We start from the raw sequence: 14,044 nt of genomic DNA on the forward strand, positions 1-14,044 counted from the left end.
TGTTTATTGCGTTGGATTGGATCAACAGTTATTTCTAGATCTGATCTTTTATCTTTAAAAAATTACACTCAAAGCAAGTAAGTTAGATTCTTCCTGAGATCCAAATGTAAATCAGAAAGGACCATTAAGTTGGTTGGTTTTTAGCAATTAGTAGTTTCTACTCACTTTAAAAGATACACACACACACTTGAGAAGGAAGGGATTTTTTTATTATACCTTTAAGATATTAGTCATGAAAAAATTTTGATGGCAAATAAAAAGAACATATGTAATTTGCTTTTTAGATCAAACTAAACAGCCAGATGGAAAAGCAGTACTGTAATAGAGTGTAGTGTTATCACTAACATGTCAGCTCAGCTGCATAGTCTAGAGAATAGTGTAGGTTATACTAGCTGATTAAAAATCTTTTCACATTCATATGTTACTCTATTAGATCTAGAGAGATCTAGACATACTTTATTCTAAAAGTAACACTCTACTTCATAAGATTTTTTTTTTAAACTGAAGCATTAAGATTTTATTCATTATCAGCTCTACTCTTAGGTTGTGAGAAGATATTTTTATGGTGATAAGTGTCATAGCCACTCCCTGTTATCTCTGGGATCAATGTAAACCCTTTGAAACCTGACCCCAGCCTATCTTCCTTTTACCCTTTACTCCCCTGCAAACTCTACAATCCACCCAAACTGGCCTTGTTATTCTTCTTCCACACATGACACTCCATCTCCTATTCCCATACCTATAATACATTCCAAACCATCTAAGTATAAACTATCTGATATTTATTTAGTGTATATTTCATAGTTCCCCTTATGTGTACATGTTTTCTTCCAACACCTTCCTTTTCCCTTCCACACATCAATAGAATGTAAACTTCTTGAGGTCAGGACTGTTTCACTTCTGTCTTTGAATACCCAGCACTTAGCACAGTGCCCTGTATACACAGGTATGTCTGGTAAGTAGGGAGGGGGACTTCATAAATACTTGGCAATGACAGAATGGTTCAACTAATCAACTAATTCATTGGGTTCTGGTTTTTTCTTCATGAAGCAGGATGAAGAATGCAACGAAAAAGGTGATCAACGGGAAAATGAACAATCCCTAATGACTCAGGCAGTCCATTACCTATACATCCAGGTGATTCTCCAGGGTACTCTTGGATAGTATGGTGGCATCCATTAGTAGCTTGGATGTTTGTTTTGAAAGGACTAGAAAAGAGGATGTAAGAATGAGACATAACAGCATATGTACAAGCTTTGACAAAAGATTTCTATAAGCATCTTCATCTTGTTGTTTCGGGTGTACTCTCCATGAGTGCAGATTGCAACCCCTCCATGCCTTCTCATGCTGGGAAGTTCTTCTCCATGCCTTTCTATAGATATCCCATGGCCAACATCCTGTAGGCTTTCCCTGGGTTCTTTTGATATACCAATATAGCATCATGGGCGTCACTCTTGATTAAATAATGAGTTGGAATCACCAATTAAATAATGGAATACATTCGTTCTGCCAGTGCTGACATGATCCCTTTATGCTACACCCATGTCCTGGCCATTTGCAACTATCATGAAACAAATTGAAGTGAAATACTTATAAGAATGTGGGGAGGTGGGAGGACAGAAGATATGATAAAGCAGAACTGTAAAAAGTGTAGCTTTGCTAAGAAATAGTAGCTACAGACAGAACAGCCTGGTATAAAAAATATAAAGAATGAGTCTAAGTTTCAGGCTGGCCACAAAGAGGAGAGTCTTGTCAATTCCAAACCATGATACACTTGTCAAACACTGGCTTAAGCCAGCCACAAGTGTAAGAAGAAACTGTAAATATTCTTCACAGGGGAATGTTGGTCAGCATGAATCTTCTTTAAGGTGGAAGGTGTGTGGGATAGCAACATAGAGAAAGAAAGAAAAAACCTGATAACGAGATTATCATTATACTTTATTGAAGAGACCAGCTTAATCAATATAAGTAGGTTGCATGTGTTATTGCTTTTGTAAGAGTGAGATGAATTCTTGCTAAATTATTCTCTCATTTTAGCTGACCCTTAGTTCCTTAGGAGGGAATAGCTTCTGTAATGGGTATCAAGAAATAAAGTACTACTAGATTACCTAAATCATAGCTTACAGGCCTTAAAGCACCTCCTAATTTTTTTTCTTTATTCAGTGAAAGTCTCATTTGTAGAATATTAGCCAATTATATAGTCTCTGTACCATACTGACTATAAAATTCTATGCTATTATGCTTTGTTTTGCTACTTTAATATAATTATGGTGTCAGGTTAGAGACCAGTAAATGTGATTCTGAGCTAAGTAAGGCTCATTAATGTTTTTAAATGTTAGAATTTGGTCTAGAAAATCATTCTTGATTCATTTAATACATAAATTAAGGAAAATGTGATGGCACCATCATATTAGTTCTAATAAATTAGTTGAAAACAGCTTTCGAAACAACCACATAAAACTTATAACTCCTAGTTCTTGCCATTTTCACTTATGATGGGGACTTTATAGGGGGAGATATGGTAGACATGCCACAAATAGTAGTTGGTGTACCTTATATAATAATGGCTGCCCCAAATCAGTAATAAATGTGTAAAACTAGAGTACATTAAGTAGTATTTTAAGTCAACAGCTAAATGTTTTCATGTTGAAATTCCTACTGGTTTATCTTTATCCAAAGATGGAATACTGTGAAAAGAGTACTTTAAGGGACACTATTGACCAGGGATTGTATCAAGACTCTATCAGACTGTGGAGACTCTTCAGAGAAATTCTAGATGGATTAGCCTATATCCATGAAAAGGTTAGTAAACTTTACTGCACTGATTTATCCCATTTCATGTCTCAAAATTAAAGTCAGATGCTCATGTGATTGTATAATTTTATGTGTCATGGATAAAAATATGTGATTTAAGAAAATTGTGTCAAGTATAAGAAAAGAAAGTACAAGGAAGAGGAAAAATACAAGGAAGTGTGGCAATGGCAGACACTTGTTAATGGGGAGAGAATGGGGTACAAAGGTTAATAAGAGGTACCAAAAGAATTTTGAAGACTGGACTACATCTTGGGATATATATGGAATAGGTGATCTACTAAAAGATTTATTTTAGAAGGGAATAAAAAAAGAAGTGAAAATGAAGTGTTTCTTCTAAATTATGATATTCTCATTGAACAGGTGATGACCTTGCCTAGAAATACTTTTAGGAATTAATTATATCATCTTTTGGGTAGACAAAAGGACAAAGATGGGAAAAGTCTATTTTCAACTCTTATTTCTTGTTGAACATTTGTCATTTTAAAGGCAGGAATTTTGAGACCACTATAAATGATAAAACATGAACCTAGCTTCAGTATGAACCACCTGCATTTAAAAACCCATCTATTTAGGACAAATAAAGTCCTAGAATATAGTTGTCTCCCAGCTTTGAAAGTGATCCTCGTGGGGGCAGCTAGGTGGCGCAGTGGATAAAGCACCAGCCCTGGATTCAGGAGGACCTGAGTTCAAATCCAGCCTCAGACACTTGACACTTACTAGCTGTGTGACCCTAGGCAAGTCACTTAACCCTCATTGCCCTGGAAAGGAAGGAAGGAAGGAAGGAAAGAAGGGAGGGAGGGAGGGGGGAGAAAGAGAGAGAGAGAGAAAGGAAAGAAGGAAAGAAAGAAAGTGATCCTCCTTGCTACAACATTTTGCTGGGCTAAACACAGGGAGAATAACTTGACCATCATGTAACAAACAACTGAGACAACTTCATGAAGGAAGGAAACAAGGAGAAGATAAAGAGATATTAGACTTTTTCTTTGGCTTAATTTCCCATTTTTAGAATGTTTTTTTTTTTTTGCCATGTTTAAACACAATATTATTAGACTACATTTAGCACACATAGAAACAGGATTTGTAGGGTTTGGATTTTTTTTAAAGCATTTCCACTAAGAATCCTAACTATATTACTATAGACAAATGCCCAATGATCCTAGAATCGTGCTCCTCTGCAATTTCTCCCTTTCAATTCAGTTTGACAAATATTATTGGGTTTTTATTATATATCTACTGTACCTGGGATTGTGGAGACAGAAAATGAAGAATATTACAAGATCCTTGCCCTCAGGGAGCTTATTCTTTCAGGTGAAGGACAGGGAAGAAACAGGACTTCTGTGCACTAAACACTCATGGCAACAATAAGTAATAATCTGGCAGTCCAGAAGAAAAGAGATCAGTGTTAGTTGGAGTTCTTTGAGAATATTCTTTGGAGCCAGCTAGAACTTGAGATAGACCTTGAAAAATTAGAAGGATTTGGAAATGTATAGAAAAGAAAGGAAGTGTCCTCTTCCTTAGTGAAGACCAGCATGAAGAGAAGCACAGAAATAAGAATGACCATAGTATACAGAGGACAGTGAAGAGGCCTCAATGGGAAAGGAAGTGTTATATGAGGTTAGGAATGATAGTGCTTGAAATGGCAGGCCTTGAATGCCAAGATGAGGAATTTAGAATTAAACCAAAAATTAATAGGAAAGTATTTTAGGGAGACTAATCAGATAGCTATTCAGGGTAAATCAGAATAGGAAGAGCAATTAGAAGGCTAAAGCAACAAGCCATAAATGAAGTAATACCACTTATCTTGGCATATTGTGTATAATGCTACATGTTTGTGTTATCTCCTACTAAATAATAAGTTCCCTGAGGACTTGCTTAAACTTTGCATTCTTCCTAGGTATCCCTCCCCACCAGGTTCCTACATAATAGATCATCAGTAATGAGGGACTAAATGAAGAGCAACTCATGGTTCTTTCTTTAAAATTAAATTAGCCCTTCTTGTGACAATCATCTATAAGTCAGGGTATCGTTCTTACCATTTTTTTTTTAATAGGGAATGATTCACAGGGATCTGAAGCCTGTCAACATTTTTTTGGATTCTGATGATCATGTAAAAATTGGTGATTTTGGTTTGGCCACAGACCACCCTGCCTTTGCTGTGAGTATTTTAATTAGATGGAGACTTTAATTAAAAAGACACCAAATCTCATTCCTGAAGCTAAGCTGTAGGATTTAATCACAATGAAAGATGCTTTTAAAACAAGGTTAAGTTAATGTGATTCTCTTGGCTCAGGACTGGAGTCTTCAGTTTGCATTTGTTTTCTGCATTCTAATCAAGAGCTAGTAATTACTTACATTTGTTGGTAAATACATTTTAGTTAAAAGTAAGTGGCTCTTAGGGGGCAGCTAGGTGGCACAGTGGATAAAGCACTGGCCCTGGATTCAGGAGGACCTGAGTTCAAATCAGGCTTCAGACACTTGACACTTACTAGCTGTGTGACCCTGGGCAAGTCACTTAACCCCCATTGCCTCACTCCCCCCCCCCCCAAAAAAAAACTGTAAATGGCCCTTTGTACCAATTTCAATCATAAGTACACAGTATTTTAATTGCCCTTAATTTAATATTTTGGTCCAAAGTTTCCTTTAGTGAGAAAAAACTTTAAGACAGCTAGAGCTAAGTGGCCAACCAGAGACACTTGAGCCAAGATCTGAAAAGTGCTTTTTATTTTCAGGGCATGGGGCTGATCAGCAGCAGGACCATAGTCTAAATAGCCAGGGCTTGGAGTAGTGGGCTTTGCCACCAAGACTGGAACACTACAATAAGTTATATCTGCCACTGTCTTCTTTAATTTATATTTCTGGCTCCCTCAGAAATTTTAGTTATGGATCTCTTAGCTGCCACAATGCACATTAGTAATATATGTGGGTAGTGTGTAGTGAGAAGTAAAGAGCATAGTTTTAATATTTATGCTATAACTTTTGTCCATGAATTTATGCGTCTACTCTGCTTTAAGCAAACTGGATCTATCAACAGTAACATTTACAAAACAGTTCAATTATAAGAATTGGAAGATTTTAAAGTCAGAAGGATCAAGAACATCTAGTCCAGGGGTTCCCAACAATTTTGTCCCCTTTTAACATTTAAAAAAAATGGTAGACTCTCTCCTCTTCACACGTGATACATAGTAGCTATACTCTTAGTATCAGATTAAGAATATACATGACAAAAAGCTAATATGAGTTCATTTATGCTTCTAAAGGAAATTATATTTTATTCATCATAATAGCATTTACATGCAGTTGAAAAATCATAATGTGTAAGACATTATTTCTACTATCAATAGAAGAGCAGTTTTGCATCCTTTATTTTTGTGCTGAATCATGCTTCATGTTTTGTTCCAACTAGTAAAGACAAAATGACTATATATGTATAGATTTGTGAACCCCTTGCAGTCATTTTGTATTACTCCCCCTCTCCTCCTCAGGTTTCTGTGGCTCACAGGTGGGGTATCACTAATCTAGTCCAATCCGTTCCCCTTCTCCCTCCCCATTTTACAAGCAAGGAAAGGCAACAAAGAAACTGAAGCTCATTGAACAAGGGAGATCAACTTTTATGTGAAGATGGTAGGAAAGAGGGCAACAAAAGAAGAGGAAATGAGGAAAGGAGGGAAAGTGCTTAAGGAAAGGGGGTGGCCATTTGCCATTAGTTTGGTTTTTATTTTAAAGAATATCATTCACTTTACACAGTGTTGTTTTGAGGACACATCAATGTGGACTGGAAAATGACACGATAAAATTAGAAAGGCAATACCAATGACAACCCAAGGTCACATTGACCCTCCCAGGATTCCTATGAACTATGCAGAAGGCAGTCATCAGTAACAATTGAAACCTGCCCAGTGTAGAGGTGTGCCATCCTAATACTTGGGTTCCTTGTATTTTAGGCTGATACCAAACAAGAAGATCGGGGAGCTGATCACATGGTTAAATCTTATCCTTCAGGTAAACAGGGAAAGCTACGTTTCCGTCACTGATTTTTTTTTTTTCACCAAATGCCATTTCCTCTGCATGGTTAATTGTCCTTCAGTACATCATTAGAAAAGGGAGCTTAATGTGCTTGAGTATCTGGCAGTGAGGATGTGGTGGGTAAAGTGTTGACCAGGATTCAGAATGAGCTGGATTCAAGTCCTTCTTCTGATATTGACTGTGGTGTCCTGGGTAAGTCTTCTTACCTAACAGTACCCCACACAGCGTACTCAGGCTATAAGTTGCAAAATGGTTACAGATCAAAATTGGTAGAGTTTCCTTACACTCTGTACATCAGTGAAATCAGACTACCTGATCATTTTGGCCAAACTAAAAGGTTTTCTCCTAAGAACATATTCAGTTGATAGAAAACATTAGTCTATCTGGGGTTGCTTCACCCTTGCTTATCTAAGAAAGAATCTTTGAATGGAGTGGGGTGAATGTCAGTAATTAACTATACAAGGGATATATTGATGGTCTTTTGTAGCATGCATAAAAACATTCATCAGTGTGGATTGTCAATAATTAATTATACTCAGTTCATCGGTGTTAGCTAATCCTTTTGTTGTAGAAGGTTCTTTCTTCTTCCTTGTCCATAGAACTCCTATCATGTAAAGCTTTTTTCCTCTCTGCAACCTCACAGATAATTTAACTGGAATGGTCGGGACAGCATTGTATGTAAGCCCAGAAGTCCAAGGAAGCACTAAGTCTTCATACAACCAGGTAATATGAAAGGAAACATTTTGTTTTTGTTGAAAAGCAAAGAGGGTGTCAAGAGTGAGATAATTTTATGGATTTAAAAGATAACATCACTTTGAGCCCATTCTCAAATATTCTATTTTTAAATTTGCTATTTTGAGCAGTTGTTTGGTTTTTCTTGTTAAGATGTTGTGAACTGATTCTGTATATACTGTCAACACGCAAGACTTAGTGAAGACAAAAACCTTGTTTTGGTTTGCTGTCTATCCCCTTAAATGTTGACTTGTGCGTGCATGTTAAATTGAGGTGCTTTCAAGATGTCCCAGAGACATTTTGCAACTTTTCTATCCAAAATATTGATATTTCTGTAAACTCTTCAACTTGAGCACATTTCCTTGCAGAATGTACCTCATACTACTAGTTAAAGCATTTTAGATGAAAGGCTTGAATCAAGAATCATTTTCTCAGCCTTACAATAATAATAATAATAATTCTAGACTGTGATAGTACGTGCACGCACATGCGCGCGCACGCACACACACACACACTGATTTGGAAAAGACCTCAGAGGTCATCTAAGCCAGTATAAGAGGAATTCTTTGCTAGTGCTGCTTAGAATTCAACTTATCTTAATAGCTTTCTGAAAAATGGGACTTGTACTTCCTTGCTATTTAATTTTGTTGAAAAATAAAGAGTGATTACAATTGTTAATAACCCTAGGATATAGTAAATTAGTTTACATTATCATCCCTGTATCCTTCAGTAAGACTGCTTTCTGAATTTCATCCTGTCAGTATCAATGCTCTTTTGTATTGTTTTCTTCCAGATGTTTGCAAAGTATTTTTTCTAATTGAATTTTCATTTATTTTCTTCAAGCTAATTATGAGACCTTTCCTGATCCACTGTATTATTTTTTTAGTTCTTGGTATTACATTAATCAGTTAACCCACAAGCATGTACCAGGCACTATGCTAGGCATTAGACGTATAATTACAAAATTCAATGTCGATTCTCAGCAATACAATGATCCAAGACAATCCCAAAGGACTAATGATGAAGCATACTATCCACCTACAAAGAAAGAAATTATATTGATTGAACACAGACTGAAACATACTATTTTTTACTTTCATTTTTTTCTTTTATTCAAGTCTTCTTGTACGAAATGGCAAATATGATGTTTTATGTAATTGGACATGTATAACCTATATCTGATTACTTAGGGAGGGGGAATGAAAGGGAAGGAAGGAGGGATAAAATTTGGGACTCAAAACTTTAAATAAAAATGTTTATTAAAAAACAAAACAAAACAAAAGGCAATGTCAGTCATCTAGGAGCTAACATTCTACTACCAATAGTAGAATGACCTTGTGACCCTCTAGCTATTTAGAATAACTTTAAGTTTCCACTCACTGCCCTGTGTCAGATAAATAAAGGTGTTACCCAAAGCCACATCTCTTATAGTAGCTCTGTTGTCCTTTATCATCAGTATCCAAGATTTGTAATTTTCAGCCATTTTAGTCTGTGACAATGAATATACATAAGCCAGTTAGAATTTGTTTTACAAGTAAAATGTTAAGAGGAGATGGGTTAAATGCTTCACAGGCTAAACACAAAACATTTTGTTTATGTTTTTATTCTTTTGTTTTGTAAACTATCTAAGCAAATAGATTTCTGTATCATGACTTCTTTTTTTGAGCCTCTTTTATTGGTATTCATTGCTTATCCTATAATTTAAGAAATTGTACTTTGATCACATCAAAACTGAATTCAATTAAATTATTTATAATTCCCATTTTTTTTCTCTCACAGAAAGTAGATCTTTTCAGCCTGGGTATCATCTTCTTTGAAATGTCCTATCATCCCATGGTTACTGCATCAGAAAGGATCTTTATTCTCAGTCAACTCAGAGAAGTATGTATGAATTATTTCACCTCCCTAAATGAACCCCACTAAACCTAGGTTATTAACACATGAGGTTTATGTATACAACATATCTTTCTTGTATTTAAACATATGAAAAAGGGTTTTCTGCAATAAATAAAAGGGCTTAATTATTGAGAGCCTGGACAAATCTCCTTTGCAATGAAAACTTTCTCAAGCAGGGAATATTCACAACTCTCCATTTTTATGGCAGCATCAATGATAACATTGCCACTTCCCTCAAATGTTTCCATTTCTTCCACTTTATATTGGACCCAGATCATATTGAAAGTAGATCTACATTGGAGAACAATCTGGAATTATGCCCAGAGTTAGAAAACTGTGTATACCCTTTGACCCAGCAATACCACTATTAAATCTGTTTCCCAAGGTAATCAAGGGAAAAGGAAAAGGACCTACATGTTCTAAAATATTTATAGCAGCTCTCTATGTGGCGGCAAAAAACTGGAAATTGAGGGGATACCCATCAATTGGGGAATGGCTAAACTAGTTGTGGTATATTAATGTAAAGGAATACTGCTCTGCTATAAGAAATGATGAGCTGGTTGATTTTAGAAAAACATGGGGTAGCTAGGTGGCACAGTGGATAAAGAACCAGCCTTGGATTCAGGAGGAGCTGAGTTCAAACGTGGCCTCAGACACTTGACACTTACTAGCTGTGTGACCCTGGACAAGTCACTTAACCCTCATTGCGCCACCAAAAAAAAAAAAAGAAAAGAAAGAAAAAACATGGAAAGACTTGCAGGAGATAATGAAGAGTGAAATGAGCAGAACCAAGAGAACATTGTACACAGTAATAGCAGTATTGGAAGAATAAATGAACTAAGTTATTCTGAGTATTATAAATACTCAAATCAAGTACAAAAGACCTATGAAGGAAGATGCTAGCCACTTCCAGAAAAAGAAACTGATAAATTGAAATCTGCATAGCATAGTTTTACATATATTTATATATCTGTGTCAAATAGTAGCCTTATCTAGTGGGGTGGGGAGGGAGGGAGACAGTTCAGAACTTAAATATAACAAAAGTAAATAAATTTTTTTTGAAAAATTAATACATAAAAGAGAGTAGATCTACAGAAGTGGTAGGGGAACTCCATGTGGTAAGAATCATGTTCATGTTACTAAAACTTTTCCTGGCAACTGGCATGTGGAACTAAGGCTTTTAGGCAGAGATTTGTTTTCACAACTGTTAGAAAGGGATGCAGGAAGGAGGAGAGAGAATTAGGTAGACAGGGTATTGCTTCCTAGTGCAGAAGAAAGAGTACTAGACCTAGGGTTAGGAAACCTAGCCCTGACAATTACTAGCTTTATGAACTTGGGCAAAGTGCTTGAAATGTCTGAATCTTAGTTCCTCATCTGTGAAATGAATACATAACTGTACTAGCTCTTTAAGATAGCTATTGGAAGGGTAGCACTTGTGGACCTTAATTTATAAATGCAAGATTATATTTAATGAGTATAAACATAATATTTTTAAAGTTGGGGGTAGGGATTGGAGCAATGCAAAGACAACAGTGAGAGAGGGAGTGAAAAGAACCCACATTTTGGATCAGATCTTGTTTTTTGTCTAATTGCATTTTCATTGTTTTCTTCTTTTGTCTGATTGTATGATTTTGCCTCATTCTTCACACATGTTGGAAACCAATACATAAGAAAATAGTGTGAAGATTTGACATAAGATAGGATTTGGTTGGGTTGACTTGTGTCCAGAAATGCATGAAGAGCAAAGAGAATCAAAATGTGAAGTAGTCACTTCATGATACAGAGCCTGTTTAGAGTGTTTGTCATTATTTCCATGAAGAATACAGCAGAGGCAGGAGGTCTGTTGTTGCTTAACATTAAATAGCCCCCTATGAGTGAGAAAGTACATTATACTTAGAACCATCTTCCTGCTTTTCACCTAAGAGAGAACTGTTTGCAAAACCTGGGCTATTTTACCATAGTTTTTAAAGCTCTAACTATACCGGCTGGAGTAAATAAAGTTGTCATATTGTTCCTGCTTTAACTGAGGGGCTTTTGTGCAAAGTTGGGGCACTTAATGATTAGCATGTAGTGCTTTTCTCTTGCTTAAGTAGCACATTGTTCCTTCATTTTAAGTATGTCTGCGTTTTTACCTTAATGATATCGATGTAGGGGAGCAGCTAGGTGGCACAATAGATAAAGCACCAGCCCTGGATTCAGGAGGACCTGAGTTCAAATCCAAACTCAGACACTTGACACTTACTAGCTGTGTGACCCCAGGCAAGTCACTTAATTAATCCTCATTGCCCCACTCCCCCCCCAAAATGATATCAATGTAGTGTTAGTATTATTAGCTAGAAAAGTTGAGTGTATCATAGGTCCTTTCACTGTGAATGATTATCTGGTATTGTCTCTTATTGTGGTTTTTTTTTTGGGGGGGGGGGGTTGCAGGGCAATGAGGGTTAAGTGACTTGCCCAGGGTCACACAGCTAGTAAGTGTCAAGTGTCTGAGGTGGGATTTGAACTCAGGTCCTCCTGAATCCAGGGCAGGTGGTTTATCCACTGCACCACCTAGCTGCCCCTTTTATTGTGGTTAAAAAAAAATAGAAATAAAGACTGCATCAGTCACATGGTGCCCTTCTGATAATGGAGACAAATGCAAACCTCTCTAGTGTGAGATTTTAAATGACTTGGAGGTTCTGAGATAGTCAGCGAACCACAATTTCAATAAAATTCCTTAATAAGCAAGGTTATTACTAAAAAATTTTTATGTGAATAAGAAATTTGAAATTGTAAAGACAGAATGTTCATCATATTTCAAGATGGTTCTCAGCTTATCCTTTTCTTACTAACTTGTCATTTCCGTGCTAGCATTTTTTTTTCCACTTCTGGTGAACAAATGCTTTAATTATGGTAGTTTGCCAAGTGTTTGCTGTATTTATTTGCTAATTCGAATATAATTATCCTTTTAGCCTACTTCTCCTAAGTTTCCAGAAGATTTTGATGATGCAGAACATACAAAGCAGGTAATTTTCAGATGCTTTAATTATAATGTCTTCAATCTTGAGTTTTAATTGTTATTTTTCTTCTTCAATTAGTAATCTCTGCCAGTCATTCTCTTGTGTTCCTGGAACAAAGTAAAAAGAAATACTGAAGGATAAAGCATTTAAAACATTATTGAAATTTAAATACGTGATAAAAAAAATCAAGTGTTGGCATAGTGAATTAACAAGCTACAAGATTCTTTTGTGTAGTTCTTTGTGCCTTGGAAGCACTGTTTGGACCCTAGACTTAACTGCTGTGATGAAGAAAGTGCTTTTACAGCTCTTTGTTTCAGATAAAACCTGGGCCTTTATAGGAAAGAAAAACATCATTTAAAATTTTAATTTTGTTGAGTTTCAAGTTTTAAATAGCTTTGTGAGAAGAAAGCAACATTCAAGCTTCTGACAAGCTCATATTAGAGCATTTTCAAATATAATAATGTTCACATATGGCACAATGTATATAATGTGTCACAGCTAAGAACTGAATGCCAGCTAATGTGAAAAAAGAATGATCTGGAAATGCATGTATTCTGCATCAATTCATCTTTTTCTTTCTAAGGCTAATTGTGGATATAAGTAACAGTTTCTGCAGTGATTCCTCCTTTTGTTGCCAGGGGATGTTGCTGCTGTTTCTTTCTTTCTTTCTTTTTTGCTAAGGTTTGATCCACATTTTGGAGGGGATAGCAGCCCTCTGAAAACAGCAACCACAGTAGGTCCGCAGCCTTCATCTTGCTAGCATTCTTCTCCTTCTGACATGCTATTCTATATTTTGTTATGATATTTATGTATTATAGTTGAGGACTACACCAATAAAGAACCATTAGAAAAATTCTTTAAAATCATGTTTACACTTTTTATTAGCTGGGATCATATACTTGAACTGGTGTTCATTAGCGTGTTTGAATTCATAAGTATATGTGAATTTCATATTTCTTACATTTCCTAGAGAAAGACCAGGCTCATTCTGTTATTTTTAAAGAAATTAAGACATAAGAGGCAGTGTGGTGAAATGGATAAAGAGCTAGCCTCAGGGACTTCGGTTCAATTTCTGCTCTTGATACCTACTAACTATGTGACCCTCAGCAAGACCCTCAATCTAAGACCAGAAGTCATATGAAAGGTACTCCTCCATTGATGGAGAAAATTCCTCACCTCCAGATCTGTACACTGAAAAAAAGATGTGTGTGTATGTTATAGCATAGGATTCTAACTCAAGTTAACAAAGTATTATCCCTAATAGAATTAGAAATAGAACCGGGGCAGCTAGATGGCGCAGTGGATGGAGCATCGGCCCTGGATTCAGGAGTACCTGAGTTCAAGTCTGGCCTCGGACACTTGACACTTACTAGCTGTGTGACCCTGGGCAAGTCACTTAACCCCCATTGCCCTGCAAAAACAAAAACAAAAAGAAATAGAACCATAATTAATGACGGTCCCAACTATTCTTCCTAGCTTATTTCTTTATTTGTGAAATACCCTTAAGTATATGGTCCTGAAGATAGTCCTGGAGTGCATAGTTTGAAGTGTTTTTGTACTGTGTGCTGAATTGACTTAGC

At 36.2% G+C, this 14,044-nt stretch overlaps 1 protein-coding gene across 3 annotated transcripts in view; it reads left to right on the forward strand.

Annotated features, from left to right (window-relative positions):
• EIF2AK4 (eukaryotic translation initiation factor 2 alpha kinase 4) overlaps positions 1–14,044 on the forward strand; it is a 106,112-nt gene that overhangs the window by 59,896 nt on the left and 32,172 nt on the right. For 2 of the 3 annotated variants that reach the window (XM_043988619.1, XM_043988621.1), the window contains 7 exons: positions 1,051–1,137; positions 2,680–2,802; positions 4,865–4,969; positions 6,756–6,813; positions 7,481–7,560; positions 9,349–9,450; positions 12,417–12,470. In XM_043988619.1, the coding sequence (XP_043844554.1) occupies positions 1,051–1,137; positions 2,680–2,802; positions 4,865–4,969; positions 6,756–6,813; positions 7,481–7,560; positions 9,349–9,450; positions 12,417–12,470 (609 nt within the window). The remainder of the gene's footprint in view (positions 1–1,050; positions 1,138–2,679; positions 2,803–4,864; positions 4,970–6,755; positions 6,814–7,480; positions 7,561–9,348; positions 9,451–12,416; positions 12,471–14,044) is intronic. The other variant, XM_043988620.1, reaches the window with a different exon arrangement.

The sequence above is a fragment of the Dromiciops gliroides genome, chromosome 2 (assembly GCF_019393635.1).
Source record: "Dromiciops gliroides isolate mDroGli1 chromosome 2, mDroGli1.pri, whole genome shotgun sequence".
In the NCBI taxonomy this organism is placed as follows: Eukaryota; Metazoa; Chordata; class Mammalia; order Microbiotheria; family Microbiotheriidae; genus Dromiciops; species Dromiciops gliroides.